At 41.2% G+C, this 26,110-nt stretch overlaps 2 protein-coding genes across 2 annotated transcripts; both read right to left on the bottom strand.

The window, feature by feature from the left end:
* Positions 1–211: 211 nt before the first annotated feature.
* On the bottom strand, positions 212–1,581 carry LOC143539545 (interactor of constitutive active ROPs 5-like). Its single transcript, XM_077032830.1, has 3 exons — positions 1,562–1,581; positions 1,162–1,243; positions 212–1,073 (listed from the first exon to the last, which is right to left on the bottom strand). The coding sequence occupies exons 1-3, from the start codon at positions 1,579–1,581 to the stop codon at positions 267–269; spliced, it is 909 nt and encodes a 302-aa protein (XP_076888945.1). The 3' UTR covers positions 212–266.
* Positions 1,582–8,735: 7,154 nt separating this feature from the next.
* On the bottom strand, positions 8,736–11,460 carry LOC143539544 (ribosome production factor 2 homolog). The gene is made up of 7 exons (XM_077032829.1): positions 11,402–11,460; positions 10,985–11,060; positions 10,702–10,905; positions 9,644–9,889; positions 9,321–9,563; positions 9,145–9,210; positions 8,736–9,045 (listed from the first exon to the last, which is right to left on the bottom strand). Exons 1-7 carry the CDS (start codon positions 11,428–11,430, stop codon positions 8,890–8,892), a joined length of 1,020 nt encoding a protein of 339 aa, XP_076888944.1. The 5' UTR covers positions 11,431–11,460; the 3' UTR covers positions 8,736–8,889.
* Between the last annotated feature and the right edge of the window lie 14,650 nt (positions 11,461–26,110).

The following is a 26,110-nucleotide window of genomic DNA, read 5'->3' as shown; positions in this document are numbered from 1 at the left end:
AGACAATGATCAGTCATTCAGTCAGCCATCATCAAACTCCACCAACTCATCAATTTAAAACTTATTATTCTCTTTAATATTATCTCATCAAAACACAACTAACGTAAAATTTTTTTCCTACTGTTATCCTAAAGCAAACAATTAAAAAATCGAACAAGAAATCAAACAGAAACAGACTAACAATGTAAATTAACTGTTTATATCCATTGGATTATCAAACTAGACACATATATATCAAACAAAATTACCTACTATAATTTTTCTAACTACTTTTGTCCCATTTTCAACAACCACCCAAATTTCTTCAAGAGGTTACTCGTTTTCTTGATCGATGATTCATCTTCCGTATATTCCAAATAACCCGAATTCAACTTTTCACCAATCACATTCCCATCATAAGATTCTGTCGACTCCTCAAACTTCCCACCACCACCAACCTCCCCCAAAACCATCGCGGCCGCCACCTCAGCCGCCTTCCTCCACTGCTCCATTTGCACTTTCAACCGCTTTAATTCACCCTCCATCTCCGCCTTTGCTGCCAGAGCGGTCCCCACCTCCTCTGCCCGCACCGATTTCACCAATTTTAATTCTTCTAAAGCCCGAGATTCGGATTCTTTCGACTCGTTTAACTTAATCATAACCTCTTTGACTTCATTAACAGATTCTGAAAGTTGTGATCTTAGAGTTACAATCTCCTGAGCCAGCCTGGCTTGCTTAGCTTGCTCGGCTTCGGCTTGAGCCATTTTTTGAAGCCGAGTGTTTAGCTTCTGGTTCTCGTTTATGGCTGTGGCCAAATGTTTTTGGACGGCTTGCAGCTCAGACTCCCAAGCTCGGTCTCGATCCTGCGATATTTTTCTGAGCTCTTGAATTTTCGCTTCTTCGCTAGCCCATAGCTCGTCTAGCTTCGCTCTCATAGCTGCAAGCTCATTCTTGGCTTCTTCGGCTTCTTGACGAGCGTGCTTTGTGCATGACTCTGATTGGCTCAGCCGGGCTTTTGTGATCTTCAGCTCTTCTTGAAGCCGAGCCACTTGAGTTTCCAAGTCAGGTGCTTTCGTGGCTCGCTTTTTCTGCGGCTTTCGAGGCATGGTGTGTGATTAAAACATAGGATTTTCAGAACTCAAAAACATTTAAAGGATCATCTTATCATAGTATCATATATACCTCGGAAGTTGGAGAGCGTTGCCATCGGTGGTCAACGGCTTTAGGTCCCGAGTTCTTGGGTTTTGTGACTGTTTCGGTTGTTCTACCTCAGATAATAATAAAAATTGTTTTAGAAACATGTATTTTTTAAAAAACGATAAATCAAAATGATCGATATTAACAGTTTAACTGTCTGAACCGGTTTCTTAATCATTAATTTGTATTAAATTTTTGAAAACGCTAAAAATTGAAAATGCACAAGTCTTTTGATCGAATGATTGAAACAGCAACCATCCTAACCAAACCAATTCGGTTTAAACGGTTTGGTTAGTTTTAACGTTATACGTTAATAAATATGAAAAATGTTACATTGGGCTTTGTAAACTTGTACTTTGAGTAAATTAAAGATGGGAGTTCTTACCTTGTCTTGGGATGTTGCATTGTCTAAATTGCCCTTTAGGTAGACTACACCTTCAATGGGGTTCTTTAAAGGGAGAGATTTTGTGACGTATATATGTAAGGTTTGGTATGTACATGTAAATGAATACCTAAGGATGATGTCATCATGAAAACCTCAATTTAATCAAAGTCCATTAATGGAAAACAAACAATAAGTCAGAATCTACCATCTTACACCTGGTTGAAATTTCTAAATCAAGATGAAATTACAACTTTTAATGCATGATTTACAAGTTATTATAGCGGTATGGCTGTGGGAGAGTGGTTTTATGACAGGAAACAAGACAACCCTGAAATGAACTCCATACCTAATTGGAAGTTTGGAACTAACCCCACTCCAACAACCAAAGGAAAATTAATAAATGCCTCAAATTGGCAAAGGAGAATGAAGAAACATGAAATGAATCTGACCTGATCCGTGACGATGTTCCTTGATGTTCGAGATAAAACGAACCACGACTTCATCTTCTTCTCCGGTAGCTTGAGATCTGCCATGGAAATACGGGGGTGTGGAGGTGACTGCTAAGAAATCTCGAGGATCTCTTGTTTACAGACACAAAAATGGTTATGGTGGTGGCTCTTATTGAGAACCTCCACCCTTAATAAGGAGGTGGAGACCTCCTTATATAGGGAGCCTCATGGCCACCATCATGATACCCTAATGGGCCTAGCCCAGTTAGGGTTACCTCCACAAAACCCCCTCAGCCCAATAATATTGTATTAGTCCATATAATAAAATAAGCCAGACAAAATAAATTAAGGTCGTAAGCCGGGTTTAGTACCATACCCCTACAAGCCCCCCAAGTCCAGTGTTGCTCCTAGGCGTGCAAGCGTTTAGGTGGAGCGCTGGACTTCATTAGGTGTGTTAGGATATGAGGCAGTTTTTTCCCCTTTCTACGGCCTTGTCTTTATTGTCTTTGAGTTTTGAGAGGTTTTCTCCATGATGGTGACATGTTGTGATCCTTATGATAATGATGGTGCACTGGCATGAATAAGATATAGCACGCATCATAACAATAGTGGCGCGGGGCCTGATAAAAGATAGAGTGCGCATCTCGATAATAATGTAATGCAACTTGCGCGCGAGGCAGCTTACGAGCTATAAAATAATGAAGCATGCGCGAGTTGCGGCTTATGAGCTATAATATGATGATAATGACTGGCCCACAAGGGCCTCTTCTACGCAGGATGACTATCCCGGCTTGTCTTCAAAATAATAATGGAGGCACAAACGGCCAGATGATAATAATAATGTCATAGGTGCTTGTGCGACTCGTAGCCGAACCTGCAAAAACATATCAACTAAAAGTGGATGTATTACAAGGTTCCCATCCTCGGGCAAATTATGAGGTGTGCCCAACCTACGTTGGCGCGTGGCCGTTTGGGATATTATTAGGCTCCCGACCTTTATGTTTGCCGCGTGGCCGTTTGAGATATTATTAGGCTCCCGACCTTTAAGTTTGGCGCGTGGCTTATGGGTTTATGAGGATTCCTAACCTTTAGGTTTGGCGCGTGGCCTATGGGTTTATGAGGATTCCCAACCTTTAAGTTGGCGCGTGGCCTATGGGTTTATGAGGATTCCCAACCTTTAAGTTTGGCACGTGGCCATATGGGTTTATAAGGATTCCCAACCTTTAAGTTTGGCGCGTGGCCTATGGGTTTATGAGGATTCCCAACCTTTAAGTTTGGCGCGTGGCCTATGGGTTTATGAGGATTCCCAACCTTTAAGTTTGGCGCGTGGCCATGTGGGATATTATTAGGCTCCCAACCTTTTTGTTTGGCGCGTGGCCATGCGGGATATTATTAGGCTCCCGACCTTTATGTTTGGCGCGTGGCCTTATGGGTTTATGAGGATTCCCAACCTTTAAGTTTGGCGCATGGCCGTATGGGTTTATAAAGATTCCCAACCTTTAAATATGGCGTGTAGCCGTATGGGTTTTTGAGGATTTCCAACCTTTAAGTTTGGCGCATGGCCGTATGGGTTTATAAGGATTCCCAACCTATATATTCGGATGTCTTCCATCCTTAGGCGAATTATGAGGTGTGCCCAACCTAATATTCGACGCATAGCCGAGCGGGTTTATTAGGATTCTCAACCTTTAAATATGGCGTGTAGCCGTATGGGTTTATGAGGATTCCCAACCTTTAAATTTGGCGCGTAGCCATATATTTTGCATTAATATAAGCACTTTTTGTGCCATTTCATGCAAATCCTATATACTCATACATCAAGAAAACACCTTCATTCATCATACGAAAGACATCCAGATCGCTTCTTCAGTCCCCGATGATGGTGGTAGAGTGAATTTCATCCATGCGAAAGCGTGACGAGCCCCGGTAGTAACCCGCAAAAGTTGTTTACGGACGCGGAATGGCGCGAATCAACCCGCTATGGAACTCTCTCGTGATCTGCGGGAGCCAGAAATGACCCGCGATACGTCCATGATGGCTGAAGTTAACTTTTGGGAGTGCGCATGCGGCTCTTTATGGTTGCTAGTTGATCCTCGTGAGTGCCCAGATGACACGCCGTTAGTGTTTCATGGTGGCACTGTGCCGGGGCTGGAATATCTGAGAGCTTATGTCACCCGCGGGAACGGCTGTCACGTCTTGCAGTCCGCGTATATGACCTGCCACGGACGGCTTTTAGCACGTCTACTCACATGTGACTGGTGGTGGAGTTGGTCTACTAGAGGGAGTATGGAGCACGCATAATGCCTGCGGGAGGCGGAATCGACCCGCCTAGTTTTACTCGGAGCTTTCATGTGGTCTGCGGAAGCCATAGTGGTGGAATTCATTCGCCAGAAGTTTTGCACGTAGCTCGCGGGAGCCCGAGGCGATCCACCAGATTCTTTTGATTCCCGTGATTGTTGGTGAATATTGTGTTGATCTATCAGAGCTTGCATGCGAAACGAGAGGGTCCCGCCATGAGTGATTAACACGCCATCAATAACTTAACCTGCCGGAGTCCGAGGTTAACTTCTCTTCCCGCAGGTGTTGATGGCATTGCCAACCCGCAGGTGTTGATACGCGGATCGCGGCTATGATCCGTGGGTGGCGTTACCAACCCGCAGGTGTTGATACCAGGATTGCGGTTATAAACGGGTTTTTCCTTCGCACGTGTATAAACTTTCTTGGACATTTTATACTTTGTAAAATTTGCTTTTTATCAAGCGCGGTGCAGACAAGCGGATTCCGTGGATCTAACAAGTTAGAGGCGCGGCTCCTCGGCGGAGGTGGTGGGTGATCCTTAACGGTGTGCATGCATGGAAGCGGAGACTTGATCTCCGATGGCGCGTATGCATGGCAACGGAATCTTGATCCTTGGTAGTGCGCATGCATGGCGGCGGAGTGGTGACTCGTGGGCGCACATGCATGGTGGCGAAGTCTTGATCTTCGACACTGCGCATGCATGGAAGCGGAGACTTGATCTCCGGTGGCGCGCATGCATGGTAGCAGAATCTTGATCCTCCGCAGTGCCCTTGCATGGCGGCGGAGTGGTGATCCAAGGTCGCGTATGCATGGCGGCGGAGTGGTGATCCAAGGTCGCGTATGCATGGCGGCGGAGTGGTGATCCGCGGGCGCGCATGCATAGCGGCTGAAAGTTGAGTGCGCATGCATGGCCGAGAGTTGAGCGCGCATGCATGGCGAAGAGTTGAGCGCGCATGCATGGCGGAGAGTTGAGCGCGCATGTATGGCGGGAGTTGAGCGCGCATGCATGGCGAAGGGTTGAGCGCGCATGCATGGAGTGTTGATCCGCGGCTGCATGCATGGCGGGAGTTCAGCGCGCATGCATGGAGGCGGAGTGGTGATCCAAGGTCGCGTATTCATGGCGGCGGAGTGGTGATCCGCGGGCGCGCATTCATAGCGGCTGAAAGTTGAGCGCGCATGCATGGCGGGAGTTGAGCGCGCATGCATGGCGAAGGGTTGGGCGCGCATGCATGGCGAATGGTTGCGCGCGCATGCATGGCGGGAGTTGAGCGCGATGCATGGCGGGAGTTGAGCGCGCATGCATGGAGTGTTGATCCGCGGCTGCATGCATGCATGGCGGGGTAGTGCATTATCCGCGGCCCGCGCATGCATGATGGTGGAATGCTCATCCGCGGGGACGCATGCATGCATCGTGGCGAAGTCTTCCACAGGTGGAGTGTTGATCCGCGGCTGCACGCATGATGTATGAAGGCGTAGTGCACTATCAGCAGCGGCGCGCAAGCATGTCGGTGGAGTGCAACATGTGCATGGCGCGCATGCATGGCGGCGGATTGTTCATCTGCGGAAGCGCACGCATGGCGGCGTAGAGTTGATCAACGGGACACGCATGCATGCACGGTGACGCGATGATCCTTAGCTCGCATGCATGGTGACGTATTGTTGAAGCGCACATGAATGGTGGTCGGGTGCTTACATGCGGAGCTTCTGGTGATCCGCCTTGGTCAGAGTTTGTTATGTCGGAGCACGGCGCCCATGAATGGTGTCGTCTTCCAAGCTCATATTGTACTATTTTTGACCCGCATGGGGTCATCTTCCAACCCGCATGGGGTTTTGATCCGCGGTGCGCATGCATGGCGGCGTACTGAGGACCCGCGGATGCGCATACATGGCAGCAGAAAGTTGATCCACGGCGCGCAAGCATGGCAGCATAGTGAGGATTCGCGGGTGCGCATGCATGGCAGCGTATTGAGGACCCGCGGATGCGCATACATGGCAGCGGCATATCAATTGACCGCGGGAGCGTTTTTGATCCGCGGTTGTCCCGCAAAAGCTTAAAAGCTTCATTCGCAACGTGGAAGCAAAAAATGACCCGCATGAGATTATAGTTGATCCGCGGGGAGCGATTTTGATCCGTGGTTGATTGAAGATGACATGCGGGTGCGTGTAAGCAGCCAGCGGTTTTCCAGCCAGGGCTGTATTAGATAAAGAACTTGCGGGTGGCGAGTTTCATTCTCTGGGTAGCGTGAATGATTTTGTGGTGACAGTTTCACTCGCAAGAGCGCATATCGCCTGTGTTGGCTGGTGTTAGTCCGCATTTTAATGTATATGACCCAACCGCCATTGACGTTTCTGGTACAACCTCGCAAACACATCCAACCATAATCGAACTCAGGTCTGAATAAATCAGAACCGGATCTCGCGTATGTCACTTCGAAAAAACATAGATCTAAGGGTTTTCACCAAAAGGAGTAAAATTGTCGAGAGTGCGCATGCGGCCCGCTATGGCGGGGTAGAATCGCCGGAAAGCGCGCATGCGGCCCGCAATGGCGGGGTAGAATCGCCGGAAGCGCGCATGCGGCCCGCTATGGCGGAGTAAAATCGCCGGGAGCGCGCATGCAACCCGCTGTGGCGGAGAGTAATCGCCGGGAGCGCGCATGCAACCCGCTGTGGCGGAGAGTAATCGCCGGGAGCGCGCATGCAACCCGCTGTGGCGGAGAGTAATCGTCGGGAGCGCGCATGCAACCCGCTGTGGCGGAGTGGTGATCCAAGGTCGCGTATGCATGGCGGCGGAGTGGTGATCCGCGGGCGCGCATGCATAGCGGCTGAAAGTTGAGCGCGCATGCATGGCGGGAGTTGAGCGCGCATGCATGGAGTGTTGATCCGCGGCTGCACGCATGATGTATGAAGGCGTAGTGCACTATCAGCAGCGGCGCGCAAGCATGTCGGTGGAGTGCAACATGTGCATGGCGCGCATGCATGGCGGCGGATTGTTCATCTGCGGAAGCGCACGCATGGCGATGTAGAGTTGATCAGCGGGGTATGGTACTAAACCCAAACGGCCACGCGCCAAGCGCACGCATGGCGGCGTAGACAAAGAAATTATTACAAATATATCTATATATCAATATATATTAATTAATTTGACTTTCTGATTACTCTTATTTTGCTATATGCTTTGTTTTAAAGACATGATTTACTTGCACAATAATCATGTGAAACAGAAAAGTTGTAATTAAGTGAAAGAGAAATGGGAGACTAAGAAGTGTAGCTATCTTTTAATATTTTCGGGCTTGATAAAATACCTTAATAAATTGCATAAATGAACAAATTAAAAACTTTACTCACAACAGAATGCTAAAAGCTATTTGTAAATTTGTACGATTCAAAATGTTTTCAGCTTTGTCACTTATTTAATCATGAAACCTTGTTATCGTAAAAAAAAGCCATCCCGATATAGAGGTGTACCTGACCCGGCCTAACCAATGAACCAAACAACAATAAACATCTGGCAAACCCAGTCAAAACCCGACCATACCCAGAAGTCCGGAACCAGTGAAAATCCAACTTGGTTTTTAACTTTTGTTAATAATACCAAAAACCGGTTCTTACCCGGTTTCAGTTCCTGAAAGTACTTGTTTTGTCCACTTCACCAATACAGGGTTAGATACAATCAACTTGCACCACACACGCCACAATTGACGACCAGACATTATATATAGTTATCGAAATAGGAGATATTGCCTATAGTATTAATTGGTTTTCTGCCTTCTGATTATAAAGTAGGCTTGCATTTGCTACTTTGATTTAACTAGGGGTGGCAAATATGACCCATGAATTGAATGGGCTGTATTAAAATATATATAATGGGTCAGAATGGGTCAAATTAAAAAAAGAAAATGATTGAAACGAGTCAAAACGGATTGACATTTCTTGAGTTTTTTTATGTGGAACGAGAAAAACGGAGGAAACTTTTTAGTTTTTTTACCTTTTAAGTTTTAGATTTATATTTCGAGTTATGATTTTTTTAAATTTTAATTAGGGGTTTTTGAAATGAGTCAAAATGGGTTAAGATTTAAGAAACCCCTTATTAAAAAATTCAAAAAAATCATATCTTAAAATATAAATAAAAAACTAAAAAAGTAAAAAAATTATAAAGTCTCCTCCATTTTTCTCGTTCTATAAAAATATAAAAAAATAAAAATAAATAAAAAATACTTAAGAAATATCAACCAGTTTTGACCCGTTTCAATCATTTTATTTTTTTAGTTTGACACATTCTAACCCATTATATACATTTTAATACAACCCATTCAACCCATAGGTCACATTTGCCAACCCCAGATTTAACTAAAACAAAGGAAAACTGTTTTTTTAATATTAATTAATTTGGAGCATAGAGCAACAAGTATAGAACTAACACGAACAAACATGGCTACTTCCAAACAACATGACCTCGCACGGTTTTTACCATCTCACAGTACCAAAACTTACGCCGAAAGAGACCCAATAAATAATTAAAACATAAAATAATACCAAAAAAACTGTTTAAAAGATAAAGATACATTCCTTTTGAAACCATTATCAAGCAGAAGTTTCATCATCCTGCTTCTGCTTCTGCTTCTGCTTCTGCTTCTTCTGTTTCTTTTCTGAATGCTTATCATCATCACCTTTCGCCTTCGCTTCACGTCGTTCCCTTTTCACTCCTTTAGGCGTAAACGGTAAAGACGTACTTCCAACCTGCGATAAACACCATAAGGGTAAAATGGTCATTTTCTGTCAACTGGACCTTTTAATTCAAACACACCAAAGAAACAACAATTTTCATTCATCACGCACTTGTTGATCTGGAACATAAATTTTTCCAATTTTCCCTGCAATTGCATCTTTGCTGACATTTTTCACCTGAAAGTACGGCAAATAATAATGTAATTTAAGCCAATTAAAAACAACAATAAATAAAAAGTAAAGCAAGCTTCATTGTAAATAAAACTTTTAACAAAAGATAAACTAACCTTCTTCTGGATTAACTCCGGAGCAACTTTCATGGCTTCTTTCTTCAAGCTTTCATCAGGAAGCCGATGTCTTCTAACTACCAAATCCATTGTGGGCCCCACCTCAACCAGCTCTACCTTCGGGACAACGGTCCCCGATTTCTTAAGCCTCAAAGCACAATGTGTAAACACCACTTTGTTAGAACCCACAGCTGTACACACGTACACACGGTCTAATCCAGCGAGATTTAAATTACTCACAACCTGCAATAACAGATTATAAATCCAATTTAAAATAATAATATTATAACCACTAAAAAATGCTAACTATAACTTATACGCACCTGTCCTCTAAACAAATCAAGCAAAACCTCTTTTAGATGTTTTAATTCTTCAGTGTTTTCAAACCCTTCTCCAATAAACGCAAAGAACGGTTTTGACCCAATTAATGGGGCAATCTTCTTATCGTATGAACATGATGACAGGCTTTTAAAATTTTCAACTCCGACTTCCACGAGGTCGTAAATATGGTGATCGTATGTTCGTCCAATTACAAGATTGTCGGGTCGTTTCTTTGAGTGTGAACCAAACTGCAAGGGGCATAAAACATGTTAAAAAAAACAACTCAAATGTAAAACAATTAAATAGATTAGTTCTTTGCGAATTGCTAAATATTAGTAATTATTGATATGCACTCCAATAAGATGTAATTAGGCTAGTAAAAGGACAGAGAAAACACAAACGGGGCATGTTCGTGTTTGTTTGTTGAACTTAAAACAGAACAAGCAATCGAACATGAACAATTAAGCGACCAGGGTTTTCTTGTCCATGTTCGTTCGTTAAAGAAAAGAGTGTGTTCGTGTTCGTTTGCTATTAAAAGAAAATTAAGGATTCAAAAAACATAAAACCATCAAACACAAACAAGGTTTTCCTATTCATGTTCGCCCGTTAAAGTAAAGAGTGTGCTCGTGTTCGTTTATGTTCATTTGTTAATTGTTAATAGCATAAACGAATGGTACACAAAAATAAATGAATAAACACAACTGAGCATAGATGAACAAACATAAAAACACTGAACGATGAGCATCAATCTGTCAGACCTAAAAAATTAATAAAACCAGACTAAATAGTAATGGGTCTGAAATTTTTAACTGAAAACTAACGAACAATTAAACATAAACGAGCGTAAATGAGAGAACATTCACGAACATAGATCAACAAACAATACGTACCAAGGTTTGTTCGTTTTTAACTACCTAAACTCAAAATTTTGTTCGCATCTGTTCGTTTGACCCAAAAAAACAAATTTTTGTCAAATGGTTCACTGAACGTTCGATTCCTTTGCAGGCCTAGATGTAAGTTTATCTAAACACATCAATTTAAACAACAGTGTTTGGCTTACCACAAACAAGCTGCAGTCAGTTTTGAGTGAATAAAATTCTAATGAAGTTTCACCTCCAGCTTCAAAAGGTCTGATATTATCATTTCTTCTGCTATATTTAACAGAATTATCCTTCTTAAGATGATATATTTCCGTCAACACAGCATTCAAAGTGTTGCTCGTTTTTGTCCCGTGCAATATGAGTGTCTTTTTTTCAAGTTCCACCTGCAAAAACACACGACAAAACATCAGCTTCCATCAACCTTTTTTCGCAAAAAAAAATAACAAAAATCTATAACTTCACCAGTTTCGGGGCCCGTTTCTCGAGAGCTCGCTTAGCTCTTAGTGATTTAGGTGTTTTTATACTCAACATCGTCTTGCTGCAACAAAATAAAACATGTGAAAAAACCAAATATCATCAAATATCATATTATTAAGTGAGACTAAATTAAACAGCAATAACACATAATAATCAGATTATCACTTCACACTATACTTAAATAATCAGTTTTGAGCTTAATCTTTACAGTGAGCTTTCCAGCAGCAACAATTAAGCATCAAAACGTGCTTACTTTCAATCAATTAAACCTAAATTAATACAAACCCTAGCAATTAATCTTTACGGCCGAGAACCACACACGATTTAATCTTTGAACCGTTAATTCAATCCATGAACATAAGCTAAGTAAACGTAGATTGAACGCATAGCATCGATTGTTACCTTTGCTTCTTGGTATTTGGTTTCAACATCTCTGTATAACTGCAAAATACAACGAGCCAAGTGATGACGAAAAGAGGCTGCTAGGGTTTTAGAATCTTATTTACATAGCACATTTGAACTTAACTCCTTTTACTTTAAAGGTATTGCAAAACTAACCTTGGACTTTTTCCGAGTGTTACATGAATTAATGGAATAGACGAATGTGTCCTTTAAAAACTCCAAAAAAAAAAATTAAGAAATTTGAGAATTATTAACAACGAAATGTTTTTTTAAATTTTTTTTATATATTAACATTATTTAAAAGTAGTTTTATTATATTTTAAAATAAATTTTTGATTGCGTATGCAAGTTACAAGTTTTTACATATGTATAAAATTTATGTAATAACAAAAGTTTATATATGTGTAAAAAAACATAGATATGTGTAAAAACTAATTTTCATAATTGTAATAGTAAATGTAGATATAGAGAGTGACAAAACTATATTCAAATAATTGTAGCATACAATTTATTTTTATAAAAAAAAAAGTTAGTTTTTAAGGGTTCCTTGAAGCTTTTAAATAATTTAAGAGTTATGCAATGAAACTCTATAAACCTAAACTTTGTTATTTGTATTCTTTAAGATTGAAACACCAAGATCTAAGTAATTTAAGCTGAGTGACACGAATAAAATATTTAGTGTTGTTTATACAACGATAATATAAGAGAAGCTTGTATAACTATTACACCAAAGATATGACTAACTTTTTTTTCACAGGATCAGATTTTTTTTTGGTTTGATGTGGGTTTCAAAAGTTTTATTTATCTGGGGGGGTGTCAAAATATCATGTATAAATAGCAATAACGCTTGTTTTCGCATTGATGTCAGGCGACCCCGATAAAAGTTGGGTAAGTTTGCCCCTTATACCATATTAAAAAAGTAATAAAAGGTTCTTGTTATATTGTTGGGTTGTGATGAGGGATATTATACCTTCATGTAGCGTTACACTTGTATTTGTGATAATAGCATTTGTCTTAAAGATATATTGTTGAATGTGGATTTGTGAGAGAAACATTATTTTGATACAGTGTTAATTTGTATTTCTAAAGTATAACACTATCTTGGCATGGTATCGTGAGAATTCACTATTTTGACAAAGTAAATGGTGAATGAGTGTAAATTAGTTATTTTGGCGTGACTAGTAAGTGTAATGTTAGTTACTTGATGTGATTAGTGAATAGCTAGTACAAAATAAATAATATTAGTTTAAATTTCTAAAGTATAAGGGCCTTATATGTAATTATTGTAATGGTTAGAGCTATGTTTGTAAACTATTTAATAAGCATTATGTTTGTAGCGCGCTGTATTATAATGAAAGCTTTGAGAAAACTGTAAAAACCATTTGTAACATTTTTTTTACATATGTAATATATGTTGTTACATTTAAATACGAAACATCAAAGAATAAAAAATTTGTTTTGCTATTTTTTTTAGCTTTTAAGCACATTTTTCAAAAGAGAGAAAATGTAACTTTATTTTTATATTTTTTATTAACTTTAATTGTGGATCACAAGAATCAAAATTTAATAAAAATCATGTGGTTGATAATGAGTTTTCATAGTTTTCTCAACTCAAATGGGTTTTTATTTTATCCTAACCCAATCGTTACAAACCCAGGTAATGTAATGAAGGAGTATCAATCAATTTGAGGCTGTATTCTACGTGTCAAACTTTCGGCTCTCAATTTCCAATTAGGGATCTATCTTTGAATTCTGACAACAGGATTTCAATTCATTTCACTAAAGACAATGAGATGAATTAACCCAAGACTTGGATTACTTACTCCAGCTCAATCTAAGCCTCATTCACACATAATTCATGAGTTATTATTTTGTAATAATAAATAATCTTTACTTTAAATCATTTGTATTATCATTCAATGTGATATAAACTCGTAATTCTGTACGACTGATATTGAAAATCAGTTTTTCATTACGCACACAAATCACCCACTAATATGTTGAAATCACTTGCCATCTTTGATAATCGAGCTGTCTTGGATCCAGCAATTTCATTAACATCCATTTTAAACTTTATAAATCAATTGTGTTATCTCTCTTTCAAAACTCATTATATATTTTTTATTGAATTATTAAATATAAAAGTTGTAGTAAACTTATTAAAGAAAGATAAAAAAATAAATTTGAAGATAGGGATGAACAAAACGGGTACTAGTATCATCAGTACCAAGTTTTGAATTTTCGGTATCCATACGATACTGGTATTTCTCAAATATACCAAATATTTTCAAATTTCATGATTACTATGGATACCGCCCCGAGCTCATCGTTATTTGAAAATAAGAAAACAAACCTAGTTGATGCATTTAAAAGTTAAAACTACATTATTTGAAAATAGATGCATTTAAAAGTTAAAACTACACTACTGTACTATATTAGTTTTTTATTAGCATTTCTTTTGAAAAAGGAAAAATAAACTCAAAAAATTCTATCCAAATCTTACTTCAACATTAAGCTTTCACTTTCTGTTCATTTTGGCGCCTCGGATTTATTCGTTTAGCAAAATAATCCTCAAAAGTATGATTTAACTTTGGTCAGTTGGTGCCCTATATTTTAACGTTCACTACCGGCAGTGTTGGCAAAAAAACGTCGTCAATTCAACAAGGTAGAAAATGACACGTCAAATTTAAAAGAGAGACATGTTTATGGAAATAAACACACTTGTATGTTACAAATTATTACGTAATCTATATAATAAATACTAGCTTTTATCCCCTGTATTACAGACCTGTTTTACTTTATTCATTTATAATATTTATATATATTTTGAATTTAATTTTATTTATTGTAAAAAAGTTAATAATATACATAGGATTTGTTGATAAAAGGGTTTCACAAATAAATGAGATGTTATAATCCATTTTAAAAGTTATTTAGGTTTGTGAGACCAATAACCCGCTTATTTTTTGTTTACTATAAAATTATTTCTTAATTATAAACAATATATTTTTTTTTAAATCGGATATTATTTTTTAGTATATTCCTATTTTATAGAATTTTCGTATCAAATATTTGGTGAGGTTCATTTTTAATTTAATGAGATATTATAACTCGCTTAAATACCTGTGAATCGGGTCAAATGCATGAGAAACATCCATTTACAAATAAAACAATCTGGTGGCTTGAGATAAAGCAAAGGGAGCAACTAGAGAGTTCTTAAAGGTTTCGTTTATATATATTTAAGATTGTATTGTGATTGGATATAGTGGTGGAACCATAAATTTTTTCCAATGGGTTCAGGATTTTGTGATGTTTGATTTTTTTTTCGACGTGAGGGTTTTCGGGCCTAGAGGGTCGGGCCGGTAATTCGATCAAATAAATAAAATACAATATCACTATCATATCAAAAGTATATCGTCAACATTCAATAAAATACAAAGTCGTATTAAATAAAAAATATATTACATACTATTATTATCTACATGTATTATGTTTTGAAAATAGTCACGACTTTCAAAAATAGCTCATTTTCAATATAACAAATACAAGTATCATTCATATAATCGATTGAAGCCTTGAAGTCTTGAAGCAATCAAAGAAATAGTTGAGCGGTCGTTGTTGTCTGGTTGAAGTCCGAATGTGAGACGATGGTTGAAGTCTTAAGGCGAACTGGCGAAGAGTCAAAAACGATAGAAACATAAACTGATTGCTGTTCTTTTTTGTTTTTTCTTATTTAGGTATTATGTTTAATTAAAAATGTTGATTGGATTGGGTTTATCCACCCATTTTATGAATAGTTTTGGGCTACTTTTAATAATCTATGTATGAGTTATTATTTGCTAATTTACAATGCTTGCTAATAATTTAATAGCTTTTTAAAAGCTTTTTATATTTATAAAAAAATATTCATTGCTAAAATAATTTAAAATTTTCCGTAATCAATGCGTTTGATTTTTTTTAAATGGTACCGGGTTCGTTCGCCGATAAATAATGGATTCAGTTATTAATTCGATACCATACATTAAATGTTCTTTAAAATGATAATGGGTTCACTTGTCGAAAAATAATTGGTTCGATCGTTAATTCGATACCATGGGTTATGTATAAATTCGAAAGAACATCGGGTTTAGCTGAACCCAATGCGTACAATGTGGCTCAAACATTGAGTAGATATGAAACTATTTGTTATGAAATTAGTTATTTGCAAAATGTTAATCATTAATAAAGGGTGTTGCTAAACGTACTCCTCCTCTCTACTTTTACTAAACATACCCCTTCTTTAAATTTCACATTAATACTACTTAAACCCTTTTGTTCTACTATTTGTCATTTTGTATGTTTTACTATCATTAGTTTAAAGATGTTTTATCCCTACCTTTTTAAATAAATTATATAAATTATATATATATATATATATATATATATATATATAATATTTTTTTAATAATTTTAAAACAACCAAAATTTTTTTTCAATAAACAACTTTTTTTGTTTTAATTTTTTTATAAAGTGTTTTTTTAAAATAATTATAGAGATAACTTACACTAAAAAAGTTGTATTGGTTTATAATAAACAAAAAAAAGATTAAATAATAGTTTGATTATGCTCCCAGATGCCATTAATCTCATGCGCACGAACTTAGTGAAAATAATTCAAATTGTTTTGATTTTTTTAGACATGTGATAAGAAAAATATAAAAATATACAATACATTTTACATCGTTTTTATAAAGACATTATACAATTATTCTTTGAATATATTTTTATAAAAAATGAAGAAACTAGCTAGAGAAATATAATTAAAATGATTTTTAAAGTTTTTAAAGAAAGTAGTTTAAAGTTTTCTTATAATTAAATTTTAAAAACCTTTTTAATTAAAAGAAAACTTTATATTTTTTGATTTAATATTAAAAAGTGTTAAAGACAGGTAATATGCCAAATAACTGTTAAGAAAAGTGAAAGTATAAGAGAGGGATATGACAAATAAAGGAGAGAATACGTTTAACCTAACCCTTAATAAAAATTGCCATGAATTTAACAAATAAAAAAAATGATACATGAACTTAAAATGAGAAACAAAGAGAACTTATAAAAGTTAACCAGTCATCAAGTAATTAATCCAAAGTTTTATTAGAGCATGCAGGGGATTGAATTTGAAAACCTTTCATGGTTTATTGGCTTTTTTCAAAAAACCATTTTAAAAAGTCATGATTTAAGGTTTTAAAAACTGTTTTTATGCCGTTTTAAAAAACTAAAATAAAATAAAAATAAATTTTATGATTGTCAAATACTACTTTTTAATTTATTAGCTTTTGATATCACCAGTAAACTGTTTTTAAACTCAATCCCTATTATCCAACTTAGTATAAAAACAAGAAGATCAACAGAAAAAAAAGAAAAAGCAAAAGGAAGAGATAACCAAGGCACGTCATAGACGGTCGAGCCCACATCAGATCCTGCAAAACTGACCCCACCATCAATCACCTCACCCCCAAAACCCACAAATCAAACCCTCAATCGAGTGTCTTATGCACATCATAACCGGAGCTCCATTAATGGCTGCTTCCTTCCACATCATATAATTAAAAAAAAAGTTGGGAAAACTTCCAAATTAAGTATTTATGAAAATAAAGTTCTAGTTTTAGGTATTATTTATAAAATAATTTTAGAAATAGGTATTATAATCTAGTTATAACGAATAGTTTGTAGAACCAATTAAAAGTTGTCACGTGTTCTTAAATTAACCGTAACGAGCACGTTCACTAATCATTTACTCGTCACGACTAAGTAAGTTTCATGACTCGTTATCAACGCCCACGAGTTATTTATGAATCCTTTAGTCGCGACGACTAGTTTACCTGGTTTATATTTCCTATACGAGTAGTTTATTAGTAGTTAACCCGTCGCGACTAGTTTAATTTTATAATCTACTCGTCGCGACTAGTTTAACCTTATATTTTACTCGTCGCGACTAAAGGACTTATGAATTACTCATGGTCGTTGATTACGAGACATGAAACTTAATTATTTAGTCGTGACGACTAATTGATAGTGAACGTGCTCGATACGGTTAGTTTAAGAACATGTGGCAATTTCGAATTGGTTTCTACAACCTACTCGTCACAACTAGTTTCTAATACCTAATTTTAGAATTTTTTTACAAATAGTACCTAAAACTAGAATTTTGTTCTCATAAATGATTATTTTGGGAATTTTCTCAAAAAAATTTGCATTACATTTTCACCACACCGACCACTTCTGAAAATGGCGGGTTGTTTATGTCAGTCACACTATTTTCGTCCTAAAGCAAAAAGCAAATAATAATAATAATAATTGACAACTTTATAGAATAGTAACCAACTTTCAAAAGTGTTTCAATTAGGTCACTCAACTTTAAAAAGTGTTCAAATTAGATCACTTAACTTTCGTGTTTGATTAAATTAAATGTTTTAACATGTTTTTTTAGCCAATTTCTTTTTTGTTTCATATAGGAAATCTTTTTATCTTCTTTTTGAAGTTGACGTTGAGTGGCGACGTGAATTTTATTTTTTATTTTTAAATTTTAATATAATTAACGTTTTTTAAAAATTTTTAAATTTAACTACATATATTGCAAATTCCGACACCCACATCTTATCATCCATTTCTTTCTTGGGGCACACAAAAATCGGTGAGATTTGATTTGAAGATTTAGTGACTCGATTTGGAAAAAATATGCATAAGTGATCTAATTGAAACACTTGAAAGTTGGTATATAATAATAATAATAATAATAATAATAATAATCCTTTATTCAACTTCTGAAGAAACACTAAGTGAACCCTGGACAGATTATAGATAATCTGGGGGTTAAGTAATGTTTCCCACGGATGAGATCTAGCTGAGAAGGTTGTTCTTCAGGAGACCTGCAAAACAGACACCGTAAGCTCGTCACTGAGAAGGGGGGGTTCCTCCTTGTGACCACCCTCCGGCGTGAGAATCAGACTAGATTGCTCTGAATATAAGAGTATATTAAGAGATTGCTAGATAAGATTGAGATATCAGATAATGTCCTTACCATTCCAAGGTGTTGGAGTATTTATAGCCGAAGGTAGGTTTCAAAGCAGGTACAGCCGGCTGAATAGTATTCCTGTTCTACCAACAGTGGACGTATGCACAGACCATGCTGGTTGGTGGATAGGTTACGGCCAACAGTAACAAGGTCGGCTGTATACTGTTCCTTTACTGCCGGCTGCGCACTGTTCCACCAACTGTAGGCTGCGCACGTCCCCTCGTAAGGGTTGGTGAGTAGGCAGCGGCTAATAGTGACAAACAGTACTAGAGGGTGCTCCTCCTCGTATTATTGTCGGTGAGCTGTCACCCTGTGATTAGTTCATGGGCTGCTCTGGTCAAACTGTCTGTTCCGTCCATACCTTAGTAGGTATAGTACGAAAGACCTTCCAGAAGTATACGGACTGGCTCATTTAGGCGGTAGTGTTCCCGCCTTGCTCATTCCTTCATGTGACAACTGAACGGATGCCTTGTGCGTGTAGCCTTGCTGTTAGTGCGGGTAGCCTTCCCTGATGGCTTGTATCCGCAGCTGCGGGAACAGGCGGGGTACTTCATTATTGGGAGGCTTTCCCTGCGGGTACAGCTGGCGTACTGCGCGTAAGGTTCTTTGAGCATGGTGGGTCCTGCTGGAGCAGTTGGTCATCGCGCAGACGTCCCTGTTCAAGGTGAGTCTTGCGGGTCCAACTGGGCTCTGCTGGAACCTACCTCTTCAAGTCCCCCCAGTCCAATGTTCTTCTCATGAATTATTAATAAGTGAGGTGAGCTTTTGGACTTAGCAAGGGGTTTTGAAAAGGGTTTAGTTTTTCGGTTTTCCGTGGTGATTCATCCCGCGGTTTTCCTGATGTCACGCAGAAATTCCCGACTTTTCTGCTTGACCTTTGGGCGTGAAGCGGGTAAGTTTGTAACCTCCTCGCGCGTCAGGAGTGTTGTGTCCCAATTGTGTGGATTCTCCATGAGGTTTTGGTGGTTTTCGACATAGTGATCGTTTATGCTAAAACCACCAATTCCATTTTGGAGTTTCAAACAATGTAGTTCTCGACGTTCCCGTCGTGCGGGAATGTTATTCACGTTTCCGCAAGCATGGCCCAGAAGATCCTTCTTGGTTTGAATTCCCTGCAGAGTGCTAAGTATGTGAAGGGTTTTGCCTTGACACTGTACCCGCACTCGCCTTACGGTTACTTTACTTCCAAGGTATTCTTGGCGTCAATTCCCTGCGGGTGCTAAGTATGTGAAGGGTTTTGCCTTGACACTGTACCCGCACCCGTCTGATGGTTACTTGGTTGCCAAGTTATTCTTGGCTTCAATTCCCTGCGAGTGTTAGGTATGTGAAGGGTTTCGCCTTAACACTGTACCCGCACCCGTCTTACGGTTACTTGGTTGCCAAGGTAAGGGGTATTTTCCCGCTCACTTGAATCTTTTTGAATTTTGAATTTTTTGAAATTCGAAGAGTTGGTGGAAAGATAGGAACAGTCCAAACATCTGAAACGTCGTGCGACGGTTTCTTCTGACTGTGTCAGGACGTGCAGGAAGTTATGGCGACGTGACAGTACATGGTCATTCCAGACGCTTTTTCAGGCGCGTGGGCGCGATTTTTCGGGCGCGTGGCCGCGAAATTAATGGTGTGCGTCCTGTCAACAGCTGTTGCCAGCTTGCTTTTTGCCACGTGTCATAGTTTCATTGGACCTTCGTTTTCTCTCTCTTCCGCATTAATTTCATCGCATTAATTGCGATTAGTATATAAAGGGGGAGAGGGTTATTTGTAATCCACACTTTCACTCTTCTTCATCTTCTTTGCGATTTCCGGCGAATACTTATCCTTTTCAGGCAAGCATTCTCCCGAAATCGTTTTCTTCTTTTACAAGATGTCTCGTGATATCGATTCCACAGCTGACGACAGGAGTACTGCTGGTGAGTGCCAGTGTGCTCTTCCTGGCGATCTGTACCGGTATGTTGTCAGGAAGTTCATGCTCGAGTCTCTCGAGCCTGAGTTTCTTGAACCCCATCAGACCGTGAACGATGCCCCCCGAGGCAAGATCGGGGTTTATGCAGCATTCTTTGTCTATGGGAATCTTAGGTTCCCATTGACAAAGTTTGTTTACCGTGTCCTTGAGAGGCATGGTGTACACTTGACCGAGTTGCACCCCATGGCGATCGCCAAGATTCGCCATTTTGAGTGGGTGTGCCGGATACTGGGCATTGAGCCCTATGTTGACCGCCTGATGACCTTCTACACTTGGAGGTGCATCCAGGGGTGGTACACGTTGACAACCCGGATTAAGGGTTTGAAGATCTGTGCGACCGAGCACAGTCTTCGCGCGTGGAAGAGGGAGTTTTTCTTCATATCCGCCCGCGCCATCCCCATTGCTATGAAATTCAAGAATGGGCAGGCACTTCCCAGCCTTCACGCTTCCAGCTACCAGGAGGCGGAATGGTTTGCCCAGATATCTCGGGTTCAATCTCCGGTTTACCGGTTTGCGGAGTCCGGGATGGTAATGCTGGGGATGAGCCGGGTGTGGAAGGAGGCTGATGCGCGCAAGATTCCGATCGTCCTCGAATACGGTTCGAACTCTGTTCCTTACGGTATGCCTTTTTCCCTTTTGTTGATTTTGAATTTCTTCTAACTTTTTTCCTGTTTATTTCAGAGGGGAACGACCTGCAGTCGCTCCTGAACCCGCGGGAGGCTGACGGTCCCGCACGGATGGGTACTCGTGCTCTAGATGAGAATGAGTTGCCCATCCTCGAACAACGGCGGATCGGTTCGTGGAGGTCTATCCGCTAGGCCATGAGATCCTCAGTGCCCGTCGGCCAGGTAAGGCGCTCTTCGCCCCTCGACCTTTCAATGCTGAAACCTCTGCTGGAATTCCTCTAATCGTATGTTCTGATGAGGAATCCGCAGATGGTCCTCCGCTGGTGAGGAAGAAGAAGGCTGCCGACGGGAAGGGAAAGGAGAAGGTGGCCTCCACTGCCGATCCGGTGGCTCTGTCTGACTCGGAGACTGAGAGCGAAGAGGTGGCGGGGAATCCCGGTGGTGGTAAGACCACAGCTCCGGAGGTTGCGACTGTCACCTCCGGAGAGCCAAAGAAGACGACGGTGACCGGCGCAAAGAGGCCGGCTCCATCGGGTCCGTCCCCTCCTCTCCGTACCTTTAGGCTCAAGAAAACCCGTAAGTATAACTTTCTTTTAGCTTTTATCTTCATAGCTTTATCTGTTTTAACACTTTTCTTCTTTACGCAGGCGTGGATGTTGGCGCATTCCAGGGTGAAGTGCCTAGTAGTACCTCTCCGCCAATGACGGTAGGCTTGGTCAGCCTACCTGAGGCGTCGACCCAGGCGCCTGCGCCTGCTTCCGCTGGATCAGTTGCTCACTCCTTTGAGCCGACTGTTCCAGCCGAGATGACGTCACCGCCGGCTGTGAGTGCGATTTTTACAGCATCCTTCACAGAGCCGGCGGTTACGATTGCTGCGGATTCTGCGGCAGCGACCGTAGTGGCGACCACGGCGGCTGCAACCATGCCCCCACCATCGGCAACGACGGCCGGTCCATCAGGTACGCGTGGGGCTTCTCGCATTTCTCCGCCACCTTCCCATCTGCCTGACCTCTTGGATGGATTTCCATTGGGTTCAGGTGATGGGTTCGGCGGCTATCGGCCTGTAATTGACCCTACAGGTGCGTAGGGTTCTTTTGGCCCATTTTTCTACATATATTTTTTATCATTTTTTCCTAACTGCTTTTTGTTTTTTGCAGTGTCGGATTCCAATGAAGTGTATGTTCCACGATGGAACATCCGCCGAGGAACAACCCTTCGTACCCCTATGGAGTGCGTGGAATGGGCTCGCCACGCTGCTCCCCATGGTGCGTTGGGGGAAGCCATGGCTAGCTACTAGGAGGGTAGGCTAACCAACGAGCTTCGGGTTCTCCATGCCCGGATGCAGCCGCGCGTCGAGCTGCTTTGTCGTGAAAACGACAAGTTGAAAGCAGCTCGCGCCAAGGAAGTATCTCAAGCGCGGGCTCTTCGGGAGGAGAACCAACAGCTGTCCGCAGCTGCCGCGGAGAAGGAGAAGGCCTTCAAGGCCCTCGAGGTTGAGGTTCAAGCGCGACTCGAGGCCCGCTCCAAGGCTGCCCAAGCTGTTAACGAACAGCTTCGGCTGGCTAAGGAGACTGCGAGGAACGCAACCGAGAGGGCCACCAAGGCTGAAGCCGTTGCTGAGCCTTTACGCGTGGAGAATGAGGAGCTCAAGGCCAAATTAGAGGCTCTCCAACGTGCTCATGATGCCTTGGCGATGGAAGATGCCAAGAAGCTCCAGGAGATCTTGGACCAGAGGGGCGTGCTTGACCATACCGAGCGGAAGCTTAAGGGCGTCGAAGAGGCTGCCGCAAAGGAAGTGCTACTTGCCAACCTTAACAAAAGCGAAGCCGAACGCGCCTGCACCCAAGCTCAAGCCGCCATTCAAGAAGCTCTGGTTGCCAAGGAATGGCTTCTTCGAGAAGCATTGTCTCAGGTAAGTCTATCTTCATGTCTTCACGCTTTTCTTTGTAAATAGGGTGTTGACACTTGTATATTTTCTTATGTAGGTTGTGCATCGGGTCTTCTCAGAGACATCTTACGACGATGCTATGAGCGCAGCCCTCAATGCTTCTCACGAGGATGGGGAACGGGTCGGCTTCCTGCTTGGTCTAGGGTTTGTTGAGAAAGGCGTCCCGCCATCCAACTTCCCTTTGTACAATGTAGATACTGAAGCCATATATGACCAAGCAGTAAATCAATACGCCGTCTTCTCGCATCCAGTGGTGGAGAAGGTGAATGAAGTTGCTGCTGCTGATGACGGGCTAACTATCCTTAAGGCTTTCCTTGAACAGCCACGCTCTACTGACGGCGCTGGTCCAAGTGGAAGTGGCCCTGAAGCCTGATCCTGAAGATCCCTTCCCGCTGCTAGGATAGATTTAGTTTGTATAGATTTACTTTCTTGTAGGCGGGTAGTTACCCAGCCATTCTTGTAACGAATATTTATGAAATGTAAATCTTTGTGCGGCTAAGACCACTTGATTCATTGGATTTCTTGCTTTATAAACGTTATATGACTTACATACTTTAGTTTAAATTAGCAATTTTCCAAGTGTTTAGAATAAGTTAACCTTTGAACGTGGTAGATAGGTGTGAAGTTTTGCTTCCTCTTCCGTGATTGTGCGGGTAGGACCGTCACTTGCACGTAGTAGGATGGCTAAACTTTACCATCTGACCTGCGTGTAGGTTTTCCTCATCTTTGAGGATAAGTTAACCTTTGAACGTGGTAAATAATAGGTGTGAAGTTTTGCTTCCTCTTTCGTGATTGTGCGGGTATGACCGTCACTTGCACTTAGTAGGATGACTAAACTTTACCCATATCTGACCTGCGTGTAGGTTTTCCTCATCTTTGAGGATAAGTTAACCTTTGAACGTGGTAGATAATAGGTGTGAAGTTTTGTTTCCTCTTTCGTGATTGTGCGGGTATGACCGTCACTTGCACTTAGTAGGATGGCTAAACTTTACCCATATTATCTGACCTGCGTGTAGATAATAGGTGTGAAGTTTTGCTTCTTTTTTTTTTTTTTAGGATAACCTTTGAACGTGGTAGATGATAGGTTGAAGTTTTGCTTCCTTGTTCGTGATTGTGCGGGTAAGACCGTCACTTGCACTTACAAGGATGGCTAAACTTTACTTATATCATACCTGCGTGTAGGTTTCCCTTATTGTGTTTATGCGGGTTTTGCCGCCTTCCACACGTAACGACTTACTTCTTCCCGTTTATGCGGTGAATACCGGCACCAGTGGGAAGTTCATAAGTATAAAGGTAAACACATTATGAAAGGAGAATCATTTCCATTAGAAGTGGCTCTAGGCATTTTCTTTACAAGTTTTGGAATTGATCTACATATAACATTTGCGTAATTGAGCTCCATTCCATGTTCTTGGGATGGGAGTGCCATCGAGCCTTTCGAGCCGGTATGCGCCCTTTCCCAGGACTTCTTTGATAATGTATGGCCATTCCCAGACCGGGGCCAGCTTTACCGGGCGCTCTTGGTTTGAAGCCTCGTTGTTACGCAGTATGTAGTCTCCTATATTGAAGTTGCAGAGTTTTACCCGCGTGTTGTAGTACTTTTGCATTTGTCGTTTGTAGTTCTCTTCACGCACTGCGGCTAAGTCTCTGCGTTCCTCGGTTAGCATAAGATCCAACCGTCTTTCCGCATCATTGTCTTCTGGCTGACTCAAGACCCTTGGTGAGGGTAGACCAATTTCGACCGGGACCATGGCTTCAGTGCCATAAGTGAGGCTGAACGGGGTTTCTCCCGTACTGGCCTTCTTCAGCGTTCTGTTTGCCCAAAGGACGTGCGGAAGCTCGTCCACCCAGCCGGATCTGTGTTCCGATAGTCTCTTCTTGATGCCTTCGACGATGCTCTTATTTGCTCTTTCCACCTCACCATTACCTTGCGGGTGTGCCACTGAGGTAAAGGTGTGGGTGATTTGAAGTTCTTTTAGCCACTGTTGTAGCTTCTTGTCAGCAAAGTTGGTGCCATTATCGCTCACCAAATTATGGGGAATGCCGGTGATCATCGCTACACCCTCAGCTGTTGGCCATCCCATCATGCCGTGGACTGAGGATACCACGGCGTTGAATCTTGCCATCCCGTCTCTCCCGAAGAGAATGTCGTACGTGTGGTGTGGCTTCCTCATCACGACAAAGTCCACATCCTCTGTGCGGGAGTGTTTTCCATCTGTAAGAGTGACGGGGAAAGATAGGATACCCAGGGAGGTGCTTGTGCTGCCATCAAACCCTTCCATCGAGGCGCAGATCGTCTCCAGGCGCTCCTTGTCTTCGTCATCTAGCTTGTCGAAGAACTGCCTGTACATCACCGTTGACGAGGCGCCGTTGTCAGCAAGAGTGCGAGAAGTGATGTAGTGCCCCAGCTGGCTTTTTATGACGATAGGGCCTTCTTTGCTGGGTCCTCCTGGCACTCGCGGGAAGCGCACCTCAGCTTCCTTCCATGCGCATGGTTCTGGTGTTCGCCTTTTTCTTCCACTGATGTTGCCATGAACCATGTTGATGTTGATGTCGACGGGCTTTCGTCCGTTGCCCCGGTACCGGTTGTCGTTCCGTCCTCCCTTCTTGATTGATGCCACCAGGTGTGTCAATCTTCCATCCTTGACGAATGCTTCAACAATGTCTTTCAAGGATGTACACTCCTCCGTACCATGACCTTTTGTCCCGTGGAAGTCACAGGATTTGCTCTGATCCGCATTAGGTCGGTGGCGGATCGCTGGAGCTTTTGGCCACGGTAGCTTTTCAGTGGCAAATATCTCCGTGACGCTTTTGGTGAGTGGCGTCCACCGGTGCTTTTGGCTTGAAGGGTGTGTGTGACTTCTTCCGCCAACAAGAGGACGGGAGCTGGATGAGGTGTCAAAGTTTACCCTTGACTGCCAGATACCTAGCTTCCTTTTTTTGTTATGCGGGGCGATCCGGACATTGTTCTCTCTTGTCCTCTGCGTGTAGAGGTGTGTACTCTGGGGAAGATCTCTTCCCAGTTGCTTTTCCGTCTCGGCAAAGCGCTTTGCCGCCGTCATGATGGCATCCCATGTTGATGGCATGCCATCCTTACCCGTCAATGTGCGGATAAGTTCTGGGTA

Source organism: Bidens hawaiensis, unplaced genomic scaffold (assembly GCF_021521415.1).
Source record: "Bidens hawaiensis isolate Kalapana, Puna unplaced genomic scaffold, B.hawaiensis_p1.1 tig00011901_1, whole genome shotgun sequence".
Taxonomy (NCBI): domain Eukaryota; kingdom Viridiplantae; phylum Streptophyta; class Magnoliopsida; order Asterales; family Asteraceae; genus Bidens; species Bidens hawaiensis.
This window is presented reverse-complemented; position numbering and strand designations above follow the sequence as displayed.

Bases quoted from the DNA above. Each gene is read 5' to 3' on its own strand.
- LOC143539545 (XM_077032830.1), bottom strand. From the start codon at position 1,581: ATGCAACATCCCAAGACAAG. The intron at 1,244-1,561 runs GTAAGAACTCCC...TATCTGAGGTAG, and splicing joins ATGCAACATCCCAAGACAAG to AACAACCGAAACAGTCACAA. The intron at 1,074-1,161 runs GTATATATGATA...ATGCCTCGAAAG, and splicing joins AACGCTCTCCAACTTCCGAG to CCGCAGAAAAAGCGAGCCAC.
- LOC143539544 (XM_077032829.1), bottom strand. From the start codon at position 11,430: ATGTTGAAACCAAATACCAAGAAGCAAAG. The intron at 9,211-9,320 runs GTTAGTTTATCT...CCGTACTTTCAG, and splicing joins CGGAGTTAATCCAGAAGAAG to GTGAAAAATGTCAGCAAAGA. The intron at 9,046-9,144 runs GTGCGTGATGAA...TGTTTATCGCAG, and splicing joins TTTATGTTCCAGATCAACAA to GTTGGAAGTACGTCTTTACC.